We start from the raw sequence: 20,490 nt of genomic DNA on the forward strand, positions 1-20,490 counted from the left end.
AAAACTGCCGGTAAAATTTTTACCGGCGGTAATTTTATCTGCCGGAAATACCTCCGTCGGAAAATATTACTGGCGGTTTTTAACCGCCGGGAAAAAAAATTTACTGACGGTTTTGTTGAACCGTCGGTAAAAATAAGAATTCCCGGCGGTTTTGAAATTTTCGGTGGTTACTGAATTCCGCCGGCAAAGTTTTTCCTTTGTCGGCGGTTTTAAACCGCCAGTAAAACATCATTACCGGCAGTTTTAAACCGCCAGTAATGATATTATTACCGGCGATTCAAAACCGCCGGTAATGGCTTTAATAATATTCACAATTACAATATTAGCATGAGAGACACCAGTTCAGAGAGAGAGAGAGAGAGAGAGAGAGAGAGAGAGAGAGATGGAGCAATTTTGGAGCCAACAAGAAACAAGGAACAAGACCAGCCCCAAAACAGAACACAAACAGGGGGCAAATGTCCCAAAACAGAATTAAAGCAATAATATTGCTGAGCTTCTAGCCAATCAAAAGACCAAACCTATCAGTATCACATGAAACTGCGCCGCAAGATACCTCCAAGATCTCTTGAAATTCTTTTTTAGCAATTGCAAGCCTGTCAGTATCACTTGAATCAATAACATAGATTACAGCTTGAGTATTAGGAAAATAGCATCTCCAATATAGCCTGCAGTAATCGAAAGAACCATCATGAGCTTAGGCCATTTATCAAAAGCAACCAACCATCCTGGAAAGATCAGCTATATATAAATAATCTATCACTAGTAACAGTCCCAGCATTGCAACACTCTATTATTATGTCTTCAACTTAACATTGGAAAGTTCTTTTCAAGTCAATACAAATACAGAAGAAGAGCACATAGAGTAATCTTTCAAACGTGGTGTGTAAGGCAAAGAGACTATACATATCACATAGCTAAACAGTAAATATAAAATATTCCCACCAACCCAAATGCTCATGCACAGGAATTGAAAAAATTAAGGTAAAAGAAGCCAGGGATGGTTTATCAAGGAGCATGCACAAGGTTTATACACATCTATGCTAAGAAAGGAGCGATAAAAGAAGTGGATACTCAATATCCATCCATTCTGAAGACAAAAAGACGTCAAGGAAACTAATTGATGTTAAGGTAAGAAGTTAAAGGTGATATAAATGTACCTAATACTTGTCTGTCCACCTGTGTCATGTCAAATGCCAAAGTTAGAAAGATGCCAATGAGACCCAACAATAGTTAAACTATGACAACCAACAAGCAAAGAACAATTTAGCATATCATATTAGAAGAGTGAATAGCTAAGGCATAACAGTAGTAGAAAAAAGATTAAAAAACAGAAGAAAGAAAAGAATACAAGTTGCATGTTTTTTTAATATCCAAGAAGGGACCCTGACAGCCTCTCCTAATCACAAGATTGATGAAACTCAGCCATTTACATTCTTAAGTTTGAGCACACTGTCAGAAAATAAAATTTGAAGCAAGCAACCGTACATGCCTTGATCATGGAAGCTACCTATAAAACTGAATCGACCTTAATTATCTTTACCCTAATTCTGAGTATAAATCAAATATGCATGAGAAGAGGAATAACAGCGAATTCAACATGTTAAATAACAAACGGCGTTGCTCAAATTCAGTGGAATGCATAATGAGGGAGAGCAAGAAGCTTGAAATAAGATGTTCAGCTTCAGCATTCACTAACTGGTCAGAATATTACAATAAAACTGGGAGTGATATGAACAGTTGAATCTTACCTAAAAGTTCTTGCAAGAGTATATGGTTGCTTCTGCGACTCTTGGAGGCCCTTTCACAGCAGCTTTGGTCTGGAAGAACTACAAATCCCTGCTTAGCCTGAAATCTTCTGGCAGAATATTACACTTTTTTTATTTTGCTAAGTAAGATTCAAACATCAAATTCCACTTCACTAAGGGACAAGGAAACTTTGGTTTCTCCCTAGAATTCATGTACCCGACCAAAGCCTTGGTGTGGTGCATAAATTTAGATCTTATAAATTTGCAGAGAATGATAAGGAACTAGAAAGGAAACATTAGAAATGCAAATCTTGAAGACTTAATTACCAAGAATGTGGCACAGCTTCTGCACATCAGCGGGGGAAGGAATAGTGCCGGGGCCTTTAAACACCTCTCGGCACGACATGTACAACCGTTGCAGCGTCACCGAACCATCCGGCGTCCGGCGCTTCGTCTTTCGCTTGAACTTCTTCTTCCTAACGACCTTATGGACATACCCTACCATGTCTCTCCTGTGCTCCAGCATCGTCGATCGACTCCACAAATCTCCCCAAATTACGATTCCAATCGCAGATTAGTGTCGGGCTATCCAAATCATATCCGATAAACTCCAAAATCTAGCCAGTAAATCTGTGTGGGCAGCCGAAAAGCGAGGGCGACTTGTGAGCGAGCGAGAGCGAGGGAGAGTGAGCGAGCGAGGGAGGGTGCTAGGGTTTGCAGGGGGGATTTTCTGTTATATTAAATCATATAATAGAAAATTTGGGCGGGGGCGCGAGGGGGGGGGGTTCTTGTTATATTAAATCATATCCCCGACGGTTTTTGAAACCGCCGGGGATGGGCCAACATCACCGCCAATTTATAGAAATCGTCGGTGATGTGTATTTATAGCCGACGATTTATAAAAATTGCCGGGGATCTGTATTTATAGCCAGCGGTTTTATAAAAACTGCCAGGGATGTATATGCCATACCCGGCGATTGTCAAAACAGCCGAGGATGTTTATGCCATACTCGACGGTTGTCAAAATCGTCAGGGATTTTGGTGTATTCCCGACAGTTCTTTAAACCCCCGGGAAAAGTTCTTCTACAATACCCCTTTTTCTTATAGTGAGTCTCCCTGAGTCTATAAGCTCAACATAACAACTTGGCCAATACTGGCAACTGAATAACATATCCCTCAACATAAAGAAAGAAAGTCAACTACAAACTAAAAACCAAAACCCTAGAATCTCACGGTGTGAGCAGGCACTGCTACTACTAGGACCAACCTCAGGTGCTTTATCTCTAGTACCTGGAATGGTGAGGAATACAAGGTGAGTCGCAAGACTCAACAAGTAATAAGCAATGAAGAAACATTAATACGGAATCGAGGAAAGTCTTGAACTTGACTCGACCGACTCATCTCAAAATGAGGAATAACTGACTCACTCAATATAGAGGTTGGTTGGTTGTGGACCGAATGATATAAATACTTAATTGAGGGACATATTGAAATAAGCTCAATTCCTTGATTGACATGCAGGTTTAATTAAACATATAACTCATGCAGGAATGCAAATATTGGCACTAAGGCCCACATAGCTCAATGCAACACATCTCATGGCACAAGGCTGAGAAACAAATCTCATACCTACCTGTGGCTGGAACCTACAACAATAAATAATAAGAACATATAAATACACTAGGGTCGAAACCCCGGCTCCATAAGCTGGGAGCAAAAATAAAATAACTCGTTAGGGCCGTACGTGCCCCTAACTACCGGTAGTTGATAATCTCAAAAACAAGCTCAAGGGATCCCATTACGGACTAAGCCGCCTATCAATGCATGATGCATCAAGTACGTGCTAGCACACAATATGAAGTGCTCTAAGTAATCTCATGCTCAATGCTCAGTCAATCATGAATGCACATAAACTCATATAATCTCATGCAATGCATGTGTCTTAATTTTCAATGTATTAGAGACTTGATACCTTGGAATGATTATAAGAATATTGAGTCTCTAACTCTTAACTCAATTTAATTGCTACTCTTCAACCAAGGTAATTAGCTTAGCACTCATTGAACTTGGAAATCATTATTAAACTCCAATTAAAAGTCTTAAGGATTTTAGAACATTAAAACTTTGAATGTTTGATAAGTTATGTTGAGGCAACCAATATTAAATCTCTTAAGAATTAATATGGAGTAATGGATACAATAATATTTATTTTAATTAAAACTCAATGATAAATAATACATCTCAAGTCTTATGACATTAAGGCTAAGCTAGATGTATAAAACATGCTTAAGAATGATTTATGAGGTATAAGTGTTCATTAAAACTCATTAAACTTCATTAATAAAAATTTTAAATCTAATTTTTAAAACTTACTAAGAAGGAATAATTAAACTAAAAAAAATAAAATAAATTAGTTGAAATCAAATTCGACTCTACAGTGCATTTGCTACAGTAAAATCACTATAGTAAATCGCTATAGTGCATTGCTACAGTAATCTTCCTGCTTATAATCTGATACTTACGAGAGCCTTTGCAATGCTTATGCAATTTAATTAAGAAATCAACTCTTAAACTAGTTGATTCAAAGAAGAATCATTGGAAACATGATACATCTCAACTAAAAAGGGATCAAATTGAATTAAGAACTCGAATTCAAGGTCCCTCCATCCTCTGCAACGTGATATACGTATATATATATATACTCTCTGCAACTTAACTATATATATATATAGATAGATAGATAGATAGATAACCCAATCAAATCATCCTAAGGCTAAACCATTCTGCAAGAAAGCATGGGAAGATCAAATTCCCATTGAAATGGAATTAAACTTGGAAAATCAAAGATAGATCACAAAAAATAACTCACTATAATACATTATATATGAGCGTATATATATATACATACGAACGAATAGGGAAACTAAAATATTACTAAAAATTGTTTGAAAGGTTATCTTATGGCTGGAACTTGAATATCCAACAAAAATCAAGAAGAAGAAGCACTTGCCTTAATGCTATGAACTGAAATCCCAAGTCTCTACACTCGCCTTTGTTATATATAATGCAAGCCTATATGTGAATGAAACCAACGTGACCAGTTCAAGGCTTTACTCTTAATGGGTTAGAGATCTCTGAAATGAAAAGAAGGAATAGAAACCAAGAGTTACCTCAATGATATGCGCCTATGCCTTTCCTCTCTTCTCTCTGCCTCCTAACTTACCCAGAATGCAACTCAGCGCAGCTCCGTAAGGCACTGTAGCATATATATATATATAAGCTTAAACCCCTTAAACTTAGCCTAAATCAGATTTTCCCAAATTTTCTTTTTAAATCAACGCCTATCCTTATTGTTTTCCTTATTTGCCTCTTTCATATAATTCTGAATAATACTAATAATAGTCTCATTTGAATCATAATTCACATGAAATAATTTCCTTGGTCAAAATAAATAATTGAATAAATAAATAGATAAAATTACTTTAGCTCCCAAAACTCCAAGTCTTAAAATAAATAATTTATTAAAATATTTTAAGCCCTGACACGGGTCACTACACTTGAGCTCATGAAGAAACTCAAAGAAAAAGGCACATGTTCAGAAAATGTTGCTTTTCATTGAACGAGTATTTGTATTATAGAGCCTGGAAAAGGTGCTTGTGTTACAAAAGAAAGAAATGAAGAGAGAAAACTAAAAAGAAGCCTAGCTAGGAGGGGCAGTAGCCTCGGCAGGTTGGGCCTCGGCAGCTTCTGCAGGCTGGACCTCGATAGCTTCCACAGGAGGGGCCTTGGCTGTTTCAGCAGGCTGAACCTCGACAGCCCTGAATGGCTCGACCTCGTCGCAAGCAGATGGCATGGCGACCTCTAATGAAACTAGCAGAGTGGTAGCTTCGGTGTCCTCAGTAGCTTCGACGTCCTCAGCAACTTTGGCTGCGTACCATTTCACCTCCTCGATGGCCTGCACACTGAAGAATGAGAAATCCATCTCAAGATGGTTCAGCCTGAGGGTGTACAGGAACGCCGAGCAGGTGTCAGACCTGGTTTCCTTCGTACTGAGTCCATCCGAGCTCCCACTTCTACCCTAATGTCATCAATGGTCCTTTTTGCGATCTGATCGCACTGGTCAGCTCGGTCATCGGCTTTCTTTCGCTTGTCCTTAGCCGTTTGCAGCTTCGTCTCAGCCAATTTCAGCCTGTCTTGGGTCCTCTACAGCTCCTCCCTGGCCTTATTCAGTTCGCTAGTAAGTTTAGAGTTGGCAGTTTCCCACATATTCTTTGCCCGGTGGAGCTCATCGTCAAGGTCTGTAATACCCCATGTTTAGATAAGGTTGCCACATAATTTTAATAAGTTTAGAATACCGAAAAATTTAGCTTGATAGCAGTTATACGTATCGAATCAACTGTAGGGAATACCTCAGAGTGAAATTGTCTAAGGAAACTTATATGGTCTCGACGAGCATATCGAGATAGGATTTATGGTATCGAAAGAAATCGGATCGGGAACAGTTTTCGGTATAGCTAAAATACACCTGCCATTTAGGCTGAAAAACCGAATCGTTGTAGGAGGCTCTCAAAAAATTAACGGAACCCTAGGGGGTTCTGGTTTTGCGTATCGAGCAACCCTTCAGTGGTTTTGGGAGGAAACAATAGCCCGGTGAGGACACTGGCGCGAAATCGTCCTTTACAACTAAGATTTGAATTATTAATCAGGGATTTTCGGTATTGTAATGTAAATTAATTTGAGGTTTAAGGCGGTAGTTGCAATTAGGGAATTGCACTAGTGTAATAGGGATAAAATTTGGGGTTTAATGTGTAATTTTTAAATTAATTATGCAATTTTCTATATATATATGTAGTATATAATTATATATATGTATGAGTGATGTGTGCGCATATCAGTGCGCGTGAGGCCCTACCAAATCATCCCACACCCTGCAACCCATACATTCCAGCCATGCTTCTACAAAATTAGCCGAGATTTACGCTAGAAAGAGCAGATTGTGGCAGCAAGTTGAGTGTCAGACGCGATGGCAGTGAGAGCGGTGGGGAGCTTATAAATAACAGCCAGAATGAGAGTGAAAGGGCAGGGATCTCGGGCTTGGCCGAGAGAGAGAAGGAGAAGGAGGGAGATTGAGAGGGAGAGATCGAGCTTGGGCCGAGCAATCTGAGAGAGAGAGAGAGAGAGAAAGCTGGAAAGAAGGTGGGCCGCGGCCATGGCAGTCGCGGCATCGAGCTGGGCAGCGTAAGCTCCAACCACTGGTCAGCAAAAGGGGGGTCAGCAGTAGCCAAGGCATCTTCCAGCGAGGTCGGTACGGTCATGGGAGGCCTGGGAGGCAATCGAGGAAAGCGGGTGCGGCCATGGCAGCCATGGCCGCAACCAGCAAGGAGCAACCAGCCACGGCCAACGGCTCACGGGGTACCTGTGCGCGGTGGAGCTGGGCAACGGTGGGTGCGCGGTGGAGACGGCGGTGTGATAGAGCGCATATTTTCATATTATTTAGCCCTCATATTTAGTCTTTTTGCACGTTAGTTGTATCATTTTATTCATCTTGATTTTGTTTTATTTTATTTTATAAGAATTCGGCTTCACACTATTTTATCTTATTTTGGACAGATTAGGGCTTCCTGCGTCATGAGAAATTTTGATGGCAAGAAGGGAAACAAGGAGATTGGAGACAAAGAAGCAACCAATGTGCTAACAGATTTGACCTTCTATGTTTCTTTCAAGTTTTTGGCCAAGTTATAATCCCAGAACATGAATGATGTCTTCAGGGATATTGTAGAGGACTTCTTGGGATTTCTGGAATGGTAGGGTTTTTCCAAATCCAAGTTCGTTTGGGCCTCCAAACAGCGCTTCAAAGTCGGGACCAAAAAGTTGGGTCAAATTAGGAAAGCTGCAGAGATGCTGAATCTTTAAAAAGCCATAACTTGGGCGTCCGATATCCAAATCAAGTAATTTAAAAGCTCAAATTCATCTAATCTTCCTGATATACAATTTTGATGAAGGGGCCGAAGCCCAAAACGCACTTTATCCTATTTTAAATCGGCTATGAAGTTGCGGTAACCTAGGGTTTCCTTCCTAAGCTCTATTTAAGCACATTAAGTGGCCGATTTTGGGAGAATTCTCAAAATTTCAACCAAGAAGATGGAAGGCTAATTCGCTTGTGATTCGCTACATTCTCGTACCCCTTGCCCGGTTTGAGTCTCGGTCATATTGTTGAATCCGGTTTGGAACTCGATTTTCATGTTTTAATTGATGATTTTGTTTCTTTTCCTTCTCTAAGTTTATGTATGTTTCTTTTATGCGATTGTGTGAATGCATGCATGATCTTTGGATGGTTTTAATTGACATACTCAGTTGAGGCTTTGATTAGAAAGAAACGGTATATTTGTATGAGCGATTGCTCGATTGGATTTAATCTTTTACGGTTGTAGAAGAGTTTTTCAAATCAAAAGAAAATCAAACCAAAACAGATTGTTTTCATAAATGAGACGAGGATTACTGTGGTAAGGAGGTAGGGTTTGTAGCGGGTTACATTTTACTTCATCGTTGTTTCATTCTTGAACGTTTATATTTCAGTTTTCACCACAACCCCCATCGTTTAGTCTTGTTTTGACAGATCCATTTGAGGTTCGTTGGGAGACGACTTTGGGTTGCACCCTTATTTCAAATCCGAATCTATATTTCATCTAATCTATCGTTGTTCGACAGCACCGATCAGATTTTAGCGCCATTGCCGGGGAACCGTTAAACTGTTCTGCCATAACAAGATTTGTTTTCTGTCTTTCTTTTTCTTTTTAGTTCTCTTTCATTCTTTGTTGCTTTCTTTTGTTGCCTCTTCGTATCTTGCTCTTTGGTTTCTCTTTTCTTTTATTTCCTTGTTGATTCTTTGTGTTTTCTTTGTTCATTCTTTGTGTTTTCTTTGTTCATTCTTTGTGTTTTTCTTTTCGGTTTGCTTGTTTTCTGTTTTTTTTTTTTTGCCATAAACAACACTGTTCACTGCCGACGACTATCTCGGAATGCCCTGATTTTTGGTGTTTAAAGGAATGGGGGTGTGGGGGAGAAATAGTCACTATTATTCAATGTGGAGGGCGTATTTTGGCCAAAATCCAACGTTTAGATCATTTTTTGGGCCATTTTGTGTTTTCTTGGTGTGTTTATGTGATTTTTCCTTGTGGCAGATTCTAGAGAAGACAGTCCATCCCAACAGGAAAGACTGGAGCCAAAGGTTGGAAGATGTACTTTGGGCCTACCGCACGGCCTACAAGACCCCGATCGGCATGTCCCCATATCGACTGGTCTTTGGAAAAGTATGTCATCTGCCGGTAGAGATCGAGCATAAGGCCTATTTGGCGGTGAAGCAATACAACATGGACATGAAAAAAGCTGGTTCCCAGCGGAAGCTTCAATTGCAAGAACTTGAGGAATTGAGGTTAGAGGCATATGAGAACTCTAGGATCTACAAGGAAAAGGCCAAAGCTGCACACGACAAATTGATTGCCAAGAAGGAGTTCAACGTTGGCAATAAAGTCCTCCTCTACAATTCACGCCTAAAGCTGATGCCTGGTAAGTTGCATTCTAGATGGGTTGGTCCTTTCGTGGTTACTCATGTTTTTCCCTATGGCGCAGTTGAGATCATGGACGGGTCGACTACGACGAAATTCACAGTGAACGGGCAGCGGCTTAAGTCATTCTATGAGAGCTTTCAGGAGCATACTGTGGAGGAGCTGCATCTCCTCAACGCCGCCTACAATTGACAAAATCAGGCTGTTTCTCTCTCCTTACTTTTCTTACTTATCCTATACCTGATTCTTGCTGCATGCTTACATTGAGGACAATGTAATGTTTGAGTGTGGGGGGGAGTTTTAGAATAGAAGTTTCTTTTCAAAAAAAAAAGATTTTTGACAAAATGGGGCAAATTGAGTTTGAAAGAATTTGGCATGATTAGAAAGTTGATCTTATCTTTTTGGGCTCTCAAGTAAATTGGCAATGAGTTTGGCTTAGTGGGTTGATTGAGGTAGTCTTTGTGAGGATATTTGTGCTTGTTCTTTCTTATGATATGCGTGCATTCACTAATTATGGGTATCACTCCAGAGCTTGTTTTGAATCTTTATTGAAGCTATCAGTGCTCGTGCATGTGAAAAGATGATTAAGGCACTCTTTCATTTTACAAAACAAAAACAAAAAAAAAAAAAATCTTTCCCCTTCTTTAGGTTGAAGAACATTCATTGCATCCTTTGATTATGGCAACATATTAAGCAAGTCCTTTGGAATAAAAAAAAAAAATAGATAGAAAGGCCAAAGGCCAAGGTGAGATGGAGCGTAAAACGCACTCGCCAATGTGAGATAGAGCGTAAAACGCACTCACAAAGGTTGGGATGGAGCGTAAAACGCACCCACCTTTCAAAAAAAAAAAAAATTGTGTCTATTTTCTGCTTGCTTAATAGTTCTTCATTGATCTTAGGTTGTCTTGAATGTTTTCTTCCTAAGGTTTACTTTACTTTTCATTGTTATCTTCTTATCCTTTTCAGAGCCATGAATAAAAGTCCTTTCAATTTGCATGCAAAAAGCATTGAGAGTGGAGATTTAGAAGATGAGCATATCTGGTAGTGGAATTGTGATTGAGTGGAGTGAGGCATAGCATTTGAGGAACTTGAGAGCATATTCTTATTCTATGAGGGTCTGCTTATTTTGACTTGTCTTGCCAAGTAAAATTGCCATGCTACTTGTTTGTCTGGGAAGTGTAAGAAAGATGATCTTTGAGTGTTGAATTCCTATAAAACTTGCCATGCCTCTCATTTTGCATTTTTCACATCCATTTTGCTATTGAGTGTTAGTGTCTAGTGTTTTGCCCAGGAGTGAAAAAGTCTAAGTGTGGGGGAATTTGATAGAGCGCATATTTTCATATTATTTAGCCCTCATATTTAGTCTTTTTGCACGTTAGTTGTATCATTTTATTCATCTTGATTTTATTTTATAGGAATTGGGCTTCACACTATTTTATCTTATTTTGGACAGATTAGGGCTTCCTGGGTCATGAGAAATTTTGATGGCAAGAAGGGAAACAAGGAGATTGGAGACAAAGAAGCAACCAATGTGCTATCAGATTTGACCTTCTATGCTTCTTTCAAGTTTTTGGCCAAGTTACAATCCCAGAACGTGAATGATGTCTTCAGAGATATTGTATAGGATTTCTTGGGATTTCTGGAATGGTATAGTTTGTCCAAATCCAAGTTCGTTTGGGCCTCCAAACAGCGCTTCAAAGTCGGGACCAGAAAGTTGGGTCAAATTAGGAAAGCTGCACAGATGCTGAATCTTTAAAAAGCCATAACTTGGGCGTCCGATATCCAAATCAAGTGATTTAAAATCCCAAATTCATCTAATCTTCCTGATATACAATTTTTATGAAGGGGACGAAGCCTAGAGAGCACTTTATCCTATTAGAAATCGGTTGTGAATTTGCGGTAATCTAGGGTTTCCTCCCTAAGCTCTATTTAAGCACATTAAGTGGCCGATTTTGGGAGAATTCTCACAATTTCAACCAAGAAGATGGAAGGATAATTGGCTTGTGATTCGCTACATTCTCGTACCCCTTGCCCGGTTTGAGTCTCGGTCATATTGTTGAATCCGGTTTGGAACTCGATTTTCATGTTTTAATTGATGATTCTGTTTCTTTTCCTTCTCTAAGTTTATGTATGTTTCTTTTATGCGATTGTGTGAATGCATGCATGATCTTTGGATGGTTTTAATTGACGTACTCGGTTGAGGCTTTGATTAGAAAGAAACGGTATATTTGTATGAGCGATTGCTCGATTGGATTTAATCTTTTACGGTTGTAGAAGAGTTTTTCAAATCAAAAGAAAATCAAACCAAAACAGATTGTTTTCATAAATGAGACGAGGATTACTGTGGTAAGGAGGTAGGATTTGTAGCGGGTTACATTTTACTTCATCGTTGTTTCATTCTTGAACGTTTATATTTCAGTTTTCACCACAACCCCCCTTGTTTAGTCTTGTTTTGACAGATCCATTTGAGGTTTGTTGGGAGATGACTTTGGGTTGCACTCTTATTGCAAATCCGAATCTATATTTCATCTAATCTATCGTTGTTTGACAGCACCGATCACGGTGCACGGCGGCGAGGCCGGTAGGCGGTGTTGGCCGCGAGGCAGCTGTGCGTAGGAGGTGCACTGTGCGCACATGGCAGGGGCGGAAGTTGCAGAGAAAGAAGAAGAAGAAGAAGAAGAAGAAGAAGAAAGGAAGGAAGAAAGGAGAAGAAGAAAAAAGAGAAGAAAAAGAAATAAAGAAGAAATGGTGGCATGGTTGCTGGAGAAGAAGCAGAGGCGCGAAGAAGATGAAGTGGGGAAGAAGAGAAAGAGAAAAAGAAAAAGATGAAAAGAAAAGAAAAGAAAAAAGAAAAAGAAAAAGAAAGAAAAAGAAGAAAAAATATGAAAAAAATTCTAGGGAAAATCCCAAAAAATAGGATTTGGTGATTTATTATTATTCCAGAGATTTTGGCAAAGAAAAATTGTTCGGGCACGCGTTTCAAGATTTTGGCACGCATATCGAGGAAGCTGAAGAAGCTAGGCTAAGGTAAGTAAAATTTTCTAGAAAATTCTAGAAATTTAGAAATATTATTTTATGAATTTTTGTAGTAAAATATTTGAGAAAATATTTTAGGAATATTTAGTTTGGATTTATTGAGGAAATTAGGAAGAAATAGAAAGAAAATTAAAGAAAATCCCATAAATTATGGAAAAATAGGTTTTAATATTTATTTAAATAAATGTGGTGATTAGGATGCTTTGAGGTTTAAGTTGAAGTGACTTGTGCAAATTTTGAGGATGGCACGCAAATCGAGGCGATACACGAGGCAAAGCACGGTTATCGAGGTAGCCCGATAAGCTCTAGAAGGTAAGTGATACTCCCCAATTAAAGTTAATTTTATGGAAAATACTTGGTTAGTAAGTGGTTTATGTTTCTCGAAAATGTTTTCATCATATTGACATGCCCTGATATGAATCCATCACGTAGACTACATACATGACATGACTATGAAATGCATAAATACACGTTGATATCATTGATCACTCGCATTTGAGGCTGTAGGGAGTACGAACTGGCACCGCTGCTTTACCAAGGGTGCACCCATACACCTCGATTTCGAAAGAGGGGGCCGCAAAAATGGTAGGTAGCATAAGGGGTGTAGTTGACACCTACGATGAAAGACATTGCATTCATGTATGAAATATGTTTTTTGTACCCTTACTTAGATGATTCACCATCTAACTTGTGCTTTGCCCCTGGAATATTCAAACATTCCAGGTGGAGATTGTGGCAGATACGAGGATAAATGAGGCATGAAATGGCACTTAACAGAGTGCATGAGAAATGAAATGTATGTAACGTAGCCCCTGTATTTAAGTTCTGCTACTTTAGATTCTGAACGTTTTGAGTAATGTTGAAGATGTAAGAATTTATTTAATATAAGATATCAGGTTTCGATCATTGCTTCCGCATTTGATGTGTATAGTGATTCTCTTTCGAGATTAATGTATGGGAATTCTGGGACCGAGGAATGATGTGGTTTAGCTTTAGTGTTTGAAAGAAAAAAAAAAATTTATTGTCCCGAAATTGTCCCAATTTATAACGAGCTCAGAAAAGTGGGGCGTTACAAGGTCTGTCTTGTTCTGATGCACCTCTCTCAGCTTCAAGTTGAGGCCATCGATCATCTTCTAGGCCTCCAGTAGTTCGACGGTGCGGGACCCCATTTCCTTCTCAAGCTTTTCCATCTCGCCCTTGAAGGAGGCGGATGCTGCCTGGAGCCGCCCCTCGAAATCTTGCTCCATCTTCTTGGCCTTCATGGCAGCAAGAGATGTCTGCATGACACACAGGGTTAACTTGACACACACACACACACACACACACAAACAAAAAAAAAAAAAAGAAGAAGAACTTACCAGAAAGTCGTGGCGAGATATGTAGCGATATAGAGCGATCCTCGTCACCTTATCCTAGTCCAGGGTCCTGGAAGACGTACCTAGGATTTCGGGCATCCCATCTAGGAAGGCGTGAAAGTAGACTGATCCTAGCATCGACTCTTAGATGAACCCTTGGGTCGCCTCTTCTTCGGGGACTCTGGCCTTTTTTCCTTTGTCATTCTCCCGCTGCTGGTCCGGTCTTCTTTTTGACCCGACAACGAGAACGTTAGAAGCTTCCCTTGCGATCATGAGAAGTAGGAGCTCGCTATCCTGTTTGCCGATGGGTGCATTGTTGTTAATGTGTTTGCTGAGAGTGGGTCGTTGTCTTTGTTCTTGCTGCTGATGGTGATGCTTTGGCTGCTGAGGTGGTTGTTGTTGCTGTTGAGAATGCAACCGCAGTTGCAGCTGCTTCGACCTCTCGCCCCTCGAGCTAGACCTCGGAGCTACAGACGAGGTAGCACCCGATTTGGTCCCAGATCTTTTCAAAACGACGAGGTCAAGATCCACCATATCTTCGGCTTGGCTGTCTTCCCCTCTGTTGCTACTCGACTCAAGGACTTGGAAGGTGGACGAGAGGACTTTTAAGCCTAGGACCCCGATGTGATTTCCCTTGATAATCTCAGAGTTAAGAGGAGGTGCGAGCTCGTGTTCCCTGAGTAGCTCATCAATTACTTCAAATTCTTCCGAGCCTAACCCCGCAGCAACAAGCTTGTCCAAAATCTCGATCTTTTCGGCCGATAAGCTCGATTTTTCGCCCCCAAGGTCTGCATGACCAAAAGAAAATGTTAGAAACATAAGGCAAAATGAAGCGATCTAAGCCAGCAAGTGTACGTTTACCTGGAGTGAGCACAAAGCAGGAGTTCTTGAGTGACAAAAGCGAGGGGCAGGAGACGAAGAACCAACTGGACTTGTAATCGCCCACGTTGGATTTTCCTTTTGCCTTACCTTGGGGAAGAGCGGCTTTGCATTGAGAAGGGCGAGCTGCCAAGTAGTACAGCCCGTCCTTGGCATTCTTAAAAGAAAAGAGGAATCTAATCAATTTTGGTGACGAATAGGGGAGTTTATTCCTAAAAAGTAAGATAGTCAGGGAAGTAAATTGGGTATACGAATTTGGTGTCAATTGAAAGGGTGCGAGTTTAACATCGTTCAAAAGGTCAAGAAGGTATGGAGCTATAGGAAACCTAAAACCAGACTCGAGGTGCTAGGGGCTAATGGCTATGTAGCCAGATGGTGGATAGGCTGCATGAGAGGTTGAGGCGGGGATGTACACACGATAGTTCACCGGAAAACGAAACTCCCGAGCACAAGTCCCCTTCTCAGGAAACTTGGCTTTAGAGGGAAGTCTTTTAAAAACCTTGTGCCCCATTCTTTCTTCAGCGACCTGCTCATGGATCTCCAGGTCGGCTTCGAAAGAAGTCACATCAACAACCTCCCTAGATTGTGAGCTCGTCCCCTCTAAGTTTTGCGTCTCCATCACAAGGCAATCTTCGGAGGTCGAGGTATCGTCTTCCCCTATGATATGGTTGCAGTGCTTTTGACCTGAGTTCTCTCGGACATAATCGAACATCTACAAAGAGAAAGAAATGACATTCAAGTCACAGGTTGCGAACTAGACCCCAAGGGACTGGGAAAGCTATAAAAGTTTCCCCTATTTCATAGGCCATGCACTTTGCAACAGGGTGTCACCTAAGGCAGAGGGGCTGCAACTACGAGCTCGATAAACGCCTAACCAACCGATTCAAATTGATCCCCCAGAAAATGGAAGCGACACCGACAGAATCAGAAGAACCAGAAGGACTAAACAAAAGAATGAGACGAGAGTCACGAGAAACTTACCAATCGCCGAGTCTCACGCCGGCGTGGACTTGATGCAAGCCTTAGGTAGAAATGGTCGGCACCTGAACAGTTGCAAATGGAAGACCTAGTCACCGTTAATATCTCGAGAGCAGAAGGAAGACACGCAAAGTGAGAGCAAAAGCGAGAAAATTCAAAATAGCGTGAAGAGGGAAATAGTAAGGGTTTCCCTATCATTTATATCTCTTGGCTCGATCAATCTCTGCTATCTGATCATTGCGACTTATGGAGTGCTCTGCATCCGTCGGCTGCACGATAGCCTATGGTTCCCACAGGCACAATTATGCGCAACAATATTGGGGAAACGTGCACAATAAATGTGCCGCAGACAAGACATGTTGCTAGAAACGGCGTGATTTGAAGAGATTGGGTAGAAAGCTGAAAGATGGATTGATAGCTAGAATAACTGGTACGCATCAACTCCTAGTTCGAAGATAGCACTACGAGATGGGGGGGCCTTAATGTTATAGGTATTTCTCGCTCTACCCTTTATGGGCTGGGCTCAACCCAGTAAGCCGGCCCAATCGCCTGAAGCTTAGTAGACCCTGAACTGAGTTTGTCTAAACTAGCTCACACATTACTAGAGCCCGAGCTCAGATCACGGGACCAAGTAGGCTTTATACAAGAAAACTCCCAACTACGCTTCGAGCGAACTTCCAACGACTCTTACTACTCGCTAACCTAATCGATCAACTCGCATAACGAGAATGTCAAATGCCAGAGAATGTTAAATGGGCTAGGAGCCATCCCAGCTAGGCCAACCTGACCCCATCATCTCAGCTCATTTGATCGGCCTATGTCGGTCCCATCCTGGCCCTTAGCAACAACTTTATTACGGTCATTTCTAGATTTCTGTATGCCCGCTTTAGATCTCATTCTTATTAATGACGGATCACATCCACATTAATAAGGGTCCCGTCGGCACCTTGCCACTGCATGGGCGCTTTTGCGGGCACCGAATATTATGTCTCATCACCTGCAGACGTACAACACATGCAAGAGGACATATCCTCTTCCTATATTTCGGCCAGTTCTCCTTAGAGCCATGGTATGCTTTTTTTGCCAACTTATTGATACTCTGCATTTTCGAACTCGTTTATTTACTTGAGCATCGGAGTATTTTTGCAGGGATTGGCCGACAAATCAATAGATCAGACCATATAACCTTCTTTTTTTTCTTCTCGGATTCATTATATTAGTGCAGACCAATGAATCACGGTCGACTAATTCTGAACATCGACAGTAACATATTTCAATTTTTGTGATTATAAAATAAAAAATTAAAATTGAGTAAGTAAATTAAAAAAAAAAACACTAAAATTGAGTAAAGTTGAATAATCTTTAGCGTGATTTACCAGATTCTAACTTTGATATGTTTTTAAATATATAATAATTTATGCAAAAGCAAAATCTGGGTGCGGGCGACTACGGTGTGATGATGGGCTAGTCCTTGTCAGTGACAAAAACAAGTAATTAATAACTCTTTTGATAATTCAGTTTTAATAATTTCCTACTCTTAAATAAATGCAAATAAAGGGGGCAGACGGAAGTGGATAAGGATGAGAGAGAGAGGGAGAGGAACCAGAACCCGCCAGCAGTCTCTGGAACCCACTCTCCTCCCACTGCCCCCTGACTGACGTACAGACACGATATCAAAATATCGCTCTTTTTATGTGAAAATGACGCGCTCCGAATATTCTCACTGCAATGTCGTAAAAACAAAACTAATTATTATAATTTTATATTATTAGTAACTTCATTACTCATGTTTGCATTGATTTCACAATATTAATTATTATGTAATTAAATATTATATTAATCATTCTCAATAATTACTATCTTACAAAACTTTTTAATATATATAAAAACTATATTACATCCAACATAAAACTTTATTAGATTATTGTTTCACATAAATCATTAAATATCAAATCATCATCGGATCTATCTTAAATGCGATAAGATGTTCTTCATTATGAATAAATAATCTATTATATATTTATTTATTTTTAGGGTTAATTAATAGAAATTATTACTAAATTTATTATCGAGGTTCAAAATCAGCTGACCATGATTCATAAGTCCGTAATGAAAAAATGAACCGAAATATAAAGAGAAAGAACTAAGTAGAAACAAAGATAAGAGAATTTTACGTGATTCGGGCAAACCGATGCCTACTCCATAACTGTTCTCTGGATATTCTAGTAGAGTAACAGTATATAATTACTCTTGTTGTTCTCTTATTTTCAATAGTGTTCTTGACCCCTATTTATAGTGAGGGGTGTTTACAATTATATAAAATACAAAAATATAGAGATAATATCATGAGGGACAGATGCTTTTATCATCTCCATAAAATCGGGAGTGGCACTTCGTATTACCAGAGATCTAGTTTGCATCAGATAAAGTAGATGGGTCCTTGTCTCCGGTTATTCAACAGCAATATTGTTGTGCAAATTGAATAATTTGACTGACGAGCTGGCTGGTTAGGCCAGCGAGCTTGAAGCATTGTTTGCAGCTTATTGGATATGTTGTTGAGAGCTCATTGGAAGCTCGCTTGGTTCCGCGATCTGAGCTCGAATTTTAGCGATGTATAAACTTGCCCTGACGAGCTCGATTGGGCCTACTGGACTTTAGGTGATTGGGCCGGTCTAGTAGGTCAAGCCCAATCCATAAGAAGTAATTCGAAAAATACTAGTAACACTTATTAACTTTATATTTTAACTTTTAACTTATATCAACTCTACAATAATTTAAAACGTGGATGAGAAATATTTTTTTTTTTTCAAATTTAATTACGTATCGAGTGACAAATTCTAAATTTAGACCCGAAAATTGAACCGAGAATTTGATTTGCCCCACTAATGGAAAATAATTTCGGATCAAAAACCATTATCCATATCAAATTGATCCAAATGGGAGAAGATTGGAAGAGAGTGTGTTAAACTGTCGTGACATGGCAAAAGGCGGCCGCAGCCGCGTGGACGCAGCAGCATTCTGGAACCATCAACAGCTCGCCCCCGGGTTTCAATCCACAGCCCACCCCGAGAGAAAACTACTCTGCCGCTCATATTAATCAATTCCAAGAAAGAGTGAGAGCCAAGTCCCCAATCCATCCATCCATCCATCTCAACCTCAGCGTTGCACCGATCAGCCAGCGAGAGAGCGAGCGACAATTCCGTTCCTATTGCCGGAAACGTACAAAGCCTAGGAGCTCGAAGATGATATTGGTGGCGACGGTGGCGGAGATGCTGGAGGAGTACACGGCGTTGGTGGCGAGGGTGCTGGCTCACCTGTTCCACGAGGTACCGCTGCCCTTCCCTCGCCGCGTTCGCTTCCTCATACTCCGTAATCTCCCCTTCTCTTCTCCGTAATCATCAGCAGATTTGATTTGATTTGATTTTGGCTTTTCTTGCGACTTTCTGTTTCTTCTCTTGGATTTTTGTATCTATGTCGATCGTTTTTGTAACCATATGACTCTCGGTCTATTTTCCTCATCTCTAATTGCTGTATTTTTTGATTCGTACGGTATCGAGCCCTAGGGGCCATCCATCCAATCCAATCCAAGCGCTTTGAGTTCATCTTCCCAGTGCAAGCGGCGTTGTTTACTTTGTTGGATGTTTATCGATCGCCTTGTCATTATCCCATCCGAGCCGATCGACGGAAGAGATTAAGGATTCTTACTAGAATTTTAAAAATGTTAGACATTTCAAGAAGCCAACTGCTGGATTCACGTCAATCCAATACTTGAAATCTAAGCAATTTTAACGCTTTCTTCTTCTTCTTCTTCTTCGTTTGGGCGATTTATGTTTGTTCTTTGTTCTTCCTTTGGATGATTTGGAATCTAAGCCAACCTTCCCCTTCATTTATTCATTACACCTTGACCTAAATAAAAAATAAAAGAAAAGAAACACTGCCACTTGTCAATTTTAATTCCTTCTCCAAATGCTCTACTTTTTCAAGAAAATGTTCAAAATTACTACCATGTTCTAGTAATGTAATATCAGGACCGGCTTATGCCTAGCGCCCGAAAGAGGGGCCTAAAAAAAAATGGAATAGAAGGTTGAGAGACATCGAAAAAGATACTAAAGGGAGGAGACGGTGGAGGTTGGGAGAGATGTCAGAGAAAGGAAACTACGAATGCTAACTGAAGGAGATGGTTTACGGAAGGAGACAACAGACGCCGATGGGAGTTGAGAGATTAGGTGACGTGGTTGAGATCAAGAGCAAAAGATGGTAAATGTGTGTGGTTGCTGATCAAGCGACAACAATGTTACTCAGTGTTAATGTAAAACGACGAGAGAGAGAGGAAGAGAGAGAGAGCAAGCTACGATCATTTATGTTGCTATTGCTTATCGTCGATTGTCTATTGCCAAGGGCCTAGCCAACTCTTAAGTCGGCCTTGTGTAATATAATCCGTCATGATGTGTTAGGATATATATGGTGGGTTGGTTATCAATTGTTTTTAATTCTAAAATGGTGAATATAATTTTTAGCATCATATAGAAAAAGAAACACTACTAAAATAATGCTTTAGTATTCATATTCTTTTTCTTTTTTAAAAACTACCAATTCCTTCATCAAATCAATTGAGCAACTAATCCGTTTCTAATTATGCTGCTGCAAAGAACCAATTGAATTTGTGTGACTTTGGACAATTGTTAGAACGTGAATTTATAGTTATGGATTGTTCTTTATATAAGTTCTTGAATTTGATATGACTTGCGCTTGTAAAACAGTACCTTTAAGATTTCTCCTGACTGACTGACTGACAGACTTTGAAATATCCTCTATTGTTTAAGTTGATAAACAAATACTAAGAACATGCATGAGTGTTGTTAAGTTACTAATCAATTAAAAAGAGCGGAGGCGTTTGAATGAAAACTTAAAAAGGCACCTCAAACACAAAATGAA

General features: G+C 40.0%; 3 protein-coding genes across 7 annotated transcripts; 2 read left to right on the forward strand and 1 right to left on the reverse strand.

Annotated features, from left to right (window-relative positions):
- Nucleotides 1-350: 350 nt before the first annotated feature.
- LOC127787174 (uncharacterized) lies at nt 351-2,424 on the reverse strand. 5 transcript variants are annotated; one of them, XR_008020113.1, is made up of 4 exons: nt 2,073-2,424; nt 1,749-1,852; nt 1,158-1,176; nt 351-665 (listed from the first exon to the last, which is right to left on the reverse strand). XR_008020113.1 is itself a non-coding variant. In XM_052315080.1 (4 exons), exons 1-4 carry the CDS (start codon nt 2,269-2,271, stop codon nt 497-499), a joined length of 456 nt encoding a protein of 151 aa, XP_052171040.1. In that variant the 5' UTR covers nt 2,272-2,424; the 3' UTR covers nt 351-496. The 5 variants fall into 5 exon arrangements, 1 of the variants encoding a protein (XP_052171040.1); XM_052315080.1 differs by having other exon boundaries at nt 1,749-1,817; XR_008020112.1 differs by lacking the exon at nt 1,158-1,176 and having other exon boundaries at nt 1,749-1,845.
- Nucleotides 2,425-9,022: 6,598 nt separating this feature from the next.
- LOC127787562 (uncharacterized) lies at nt 9,023-9,413 on the forward strand. Its single transcript, XM_052315623.1, has 2 exons — nt 9,023-9,328; nt 9,372-9,413. Exons 1-2 carry the CDS (start codon nt 9,023-9,025, stop codon nt 9,411-9,413), a joined length of 348 nt encoding a protein of 115 aa, XP_052171583.1.
- Nucleotides 9,414-18,528: 9,115 nt separating this feature from the next.
- On the forward strand, nt 18,529-19,048 carry LOC127787082 (uncharacterized). The gene has a single exon (XM_052314940.1). It carries the CDS (start codon nt 18,798-18,800, stop codon nt 18,948-18,950), a length of 153 nt encoding a protein of 50 aa, XP_052170900.1. The 5' UTR covers nt 18,529-18,797; the 3' UTR covers nt 18,951-19,048.
- The last annotated feature ends 1,442 nt before the right edge of the window (nt 19,049-20,490 follow it).

Source organism: Diospyros lotus, chromosome 12 (genome assembly GCF_014633365.1).
Source record: "Diospyros lotus cultivar Yz01 chromosome 12, ASM1463336v1, whole genome shotgun sequence".
Taxonomy (NCBI): Eukaryota; Viridiplantae; Streptophyta; class Magnoliopsida; order Ericales; family Ebenaceae; genus Diospyros; species Diospyros lotus.

What these genes read in the sequence shown, in the direction of transcription:
- LOC127787174 (XM_052315080.1), bottom strand. Translation starts at nt 2,271, where the DNA reads ATGCTGGAGCACAGGAGAGACATGGTAGGGTATGTCCATAAGGTCGTT. An exon ending in GAAGCTGTGCCACATTCTTG is followed by an intron (nt 1,818 to 2,072) that starts GTAATTAAGTCT and finishes TAGTTCTTCCAG; the next exon opens with ACCAAAGCTGCTGTGAAAGG.
- LOC127787562 (XM_052315623.1), top strand. Translation starts at nt 9,023, where the DNA reads ATGTCCCCATATCGACTGGTCTTTGGAAAAGTATGTCATCTGCCGGTA. An exon ending in GTAAGTTGCATTCTAGATGG is followed by an intron (nt 9,329 to 9,371) that starts GTTGGTCCTTTC and finishes CCTATGGCGCAG; the next exon opens with TTGAGATCATGGACGGGTCG.
- LOC127787082 (XM_052314940.1), top strand. Translation starts at nt 18,798, where the DNA reads ATGATATTGGTGGCGACGGTGGCGGAGATGCTGGAGGAGTACACGGCG.